The 2,855-nt window shown below is 51.2% G+C and overlaps 1 protein-coding gene across 12 annotated transcripts in view; it reads left to right on the forward strand.

Moving 5' to 3' along the window:
* CCDC180 (coiled-coil domain containing 180) overlaps nt 1-2,855 on the forward strand; it is a 64,203-nt gene that overhangs the window by 21,226 nt on the left and 40,122 nt on the right. For all 12 annotated transcript variants that reach the window (XR_005202539.1, XR_005202538.1, XR_005202537.1 and 9 more), the window contains exons 14-15: nt 736-909; nt 2,263-2,378. Coding sequence is in view for 8 of the 12 variants with exons in the window: in XM_037743725.1 (XP_037599653.1) it covers nt 736-909; nt 2,263-2,378 (290 nt within the window). In the remaining 4 variants the exon portion in view is untranslated. The remainder of the gene's footprint in view (nt 1-735; nt 910-2,262; nt 2,379-2,855) is intronic.

Raw genomic sequence — 2,855 nt, forward strand, 5'->3', positions numbered from 1 at the left:
TGAAACAGAGTTTTTGCTCTTATTGCCTGGGCTGGAGTGCAATGGTATGATCTTGGCTCACCACAACCTCCACCGTTCGGGTTCAAGTGATTCTCCTGCCTCGGTCTCCCAAGTAGCTGGGATTACAGGCATGCACCACCATGCCCAGCTAATTTTGTATTTTTAGTAGAGACAGGGTTTCTCCATGTTGGTCAGACTGGTCTCAAACTCCCGACCTCAGGTGATCCACCTGCCTCAGCCTCCCAAAGTGCCAAGATTATAGGTATGAGCCCCCACGCCTGGCCAACACATATATTTTTTTCAAAGGTGAGTGGTGTGTGAGGATTTCACGGCAGGTGTGGTGTTTGGCCCCCATGCCATGAGTGAGGGAACTCCAGAGAAGGAAAGAGACCCAGGCCAGCCTTGCTGTGGCCTCCTGAGTGCCCAGCCTGGTTTTTAGGAATGGACCTTCTTTCTTCTAGGCCCAGATTCCATCTTCCTGTCAGAGACTTTTGTGGGGCATAGGACATGTCTAGAGATGGGACTTGAGGATCAGCAAGACCAAGGGCAGACCTGAAATGCTGCCCCAGGGAGGGAGGACCAGGAGCCCAGGTGTGGCCTGGATGTTGACCTTGAGGGATGGTGTCTGGGCAATGCTGTTCAGTTGTTAGAGATGGGGATCCCACAGGTGGGCCCTCTTCCTGGCCCTGGGACCATCAACCCTCAAGGTCCCTTCTCTGGGCTCTGCCACTGTAGAAATCCTTTGAGACCCTGGCAGATCAGACAGAGTGGCAGAGTTCGAACCTCTTCAAGTACTTCCAGGAGGTGGTACAACTGTGGGAGGCACACCAGAGTGAGCTGTTGGTGCAGCAGCTGGAGCTAGAGAAGAGGATGGAGCAGCACCGGCAGAAGCACAGCCTGGAGAGCCAGGTATGCCCCCACCCGGGGCTCCATGTTTCACACCACAAACACCAGTGAACTCAAACAGGTCCTTGACCCAAATGGAAAACCTTAAGCTATGAAATCTGTGCAGATGTGGACACTGAGGCGCACGTTGGTCATAGGATCACATGGAGATAGCAGAAATCTCCCGGAACCAAAGGTGTCTGTAAGAGCGTGCATGAGAGACAGACAGATGGTTCAAATAAGGAGACGATTAAAGGATGGGATCACGAGTCACACACTTTACTGCCATTCAAAGAGAATTTTTTTGTAGATTCACAATGCTTAAAGAGGGGGAGAATAACGTGAACAAACCTCAAAGGGAATAGGTCCACAGGGCGTAGACAAGGTACTTCAAGCCTGTTGTGAGTTGCAAAGCTATTAAAGTCTAGTTGCTCAATTAGGATGGAAGCAGGCTTCCATGGGAAGTAAAGTCTAATAAAAGCTTCAGGTATGGTTTCTTTCCACATGTGGTTTCCCAGGAGAAACTGGCTTGCAAGCCAACACAGTGGACATTGGTGATGGCACATAGGTCCCTGGAAGCCAGAGGGTAGTGCCGGTGCTGGTGGCTTAGCTTCATGGCCTCAATCCTGTCACAGCCTGAGCTCTCTCTCATTCAAAGGCGCCACTCACAGAGTGAAACCTGCCTCAGCCTAAGCTCTCGAAGTGTCAAACTCTTGAGTTTTTTGAGGTCCAGTAGTTAAGGTCAGTAACTCATATATGAGCGGCTGATAAGGGTGACAAAACATTTCCAAGTGAGGGGGAATAGCTCCAAGTTCTCATATATGGGGTCTGATAAGACATCACATTCTGAAAGAAAAGGGGGAAGACCCTCCAAGTTCTTACAGTCAAACGTGCCATTTATATAGCAAACTGTGCACGTGTTGGGAATCGTTTCAAAACTCCATAACTGGGGCCATCTCCTGCCTGCACAGGAGGTCAGCTGGCCCCCGCCCTGCCTGCTCTCACACAGTCCAGGAGGTGGAGGGGGACAAACTCAGCATCTAATTTCAAGCACGACTGGTGAGAAGGAGAGTAAGGAGCAGGTGTAGTGCAGGCAAGACCGGGCAGGTGGGAGGGCCATGTCCCCAGGGAGTCCCGTCTGACCTGGTTCCCTGGGGGTATTATGTGAGCAGGGAAGAACCTTGCAGGCAGAGAAGTGTCTGGAGGCTTGTAGTGGAGAGAGAGGGTGGTAGCAGGTTAGGCGCCCCGTTTGTTGAAAGGAAGTCCTGGATCTGCTGGGCACCTGGGCCTTAGTTCCAGTGGCAGGGGCCGTGCAGGTCACTCACACTCCGTGATCACTGGAGGTCATGTCTGCTCTTGTTTTGGGGGTGGCTGCAGGCCCAGGAAGCCCACCTCGACAGGCTCTTGGACCAACTGAGGCAGCAGAGCCACCAAGAAACACTGGCGTTTCACCTGGAAAAGGTCAAAGATTATCTGAAGAACATGAAATACAGGTAGGCCAAACAGGCCCTAAAAGGCAGGAGGGGATGGTCAGGAATTCATCTTCAAGGTCAAAGGCAGGCTGCACAAGAGTCCTTAAAATGAAAATTGTGCCTCTCACTTTAGAAAGCATTGTGGCCCTCTGCAGCTCTGCTCTCAGCCAACAAAGAAGCTTCTAGGGAGAATGTTGAAAAGTTTGTGGAGGGAGGTTTCAGAGAAATGTGGCTCAAGTTCAAGAACATGGGGCCTCCTTTTCAAAATTTAAAGATGTGAGTGGATCACCTGAGAACAGGAGTTCAAGACCAGCCTGGCCAACATGGTGAAACCCCATCTCTACTAAAAATACAAAGATTAGCCAGGCATGGTGGCAGGCACCTATAATCCCAGCTACTTGGGAGGCTGAGGCAGGAGAATCACTTTAACCTGGGAGACAGAGGTTGCAGTGAGCCAAGATCATGCCATTGCACTTCAGCCTGGGGGACAGAGCAAGA

The sequence above is a fragment of the Cebus imitator genome, unplaced genomic scaffold (genome assembly GCF_001604975.1).
Source record: "Cebus imitator isolate Cc_AM_T3 unplaced genomic scaffold, Cebus_imitator-1.0 Scaffold149, whole genome shotgun sequence".
Lineage (NCBI taxonomy): Eukaryota > Metazoa > Chordata > Mammalia > Primates > Cebidae > Cebus > Cebus imitator.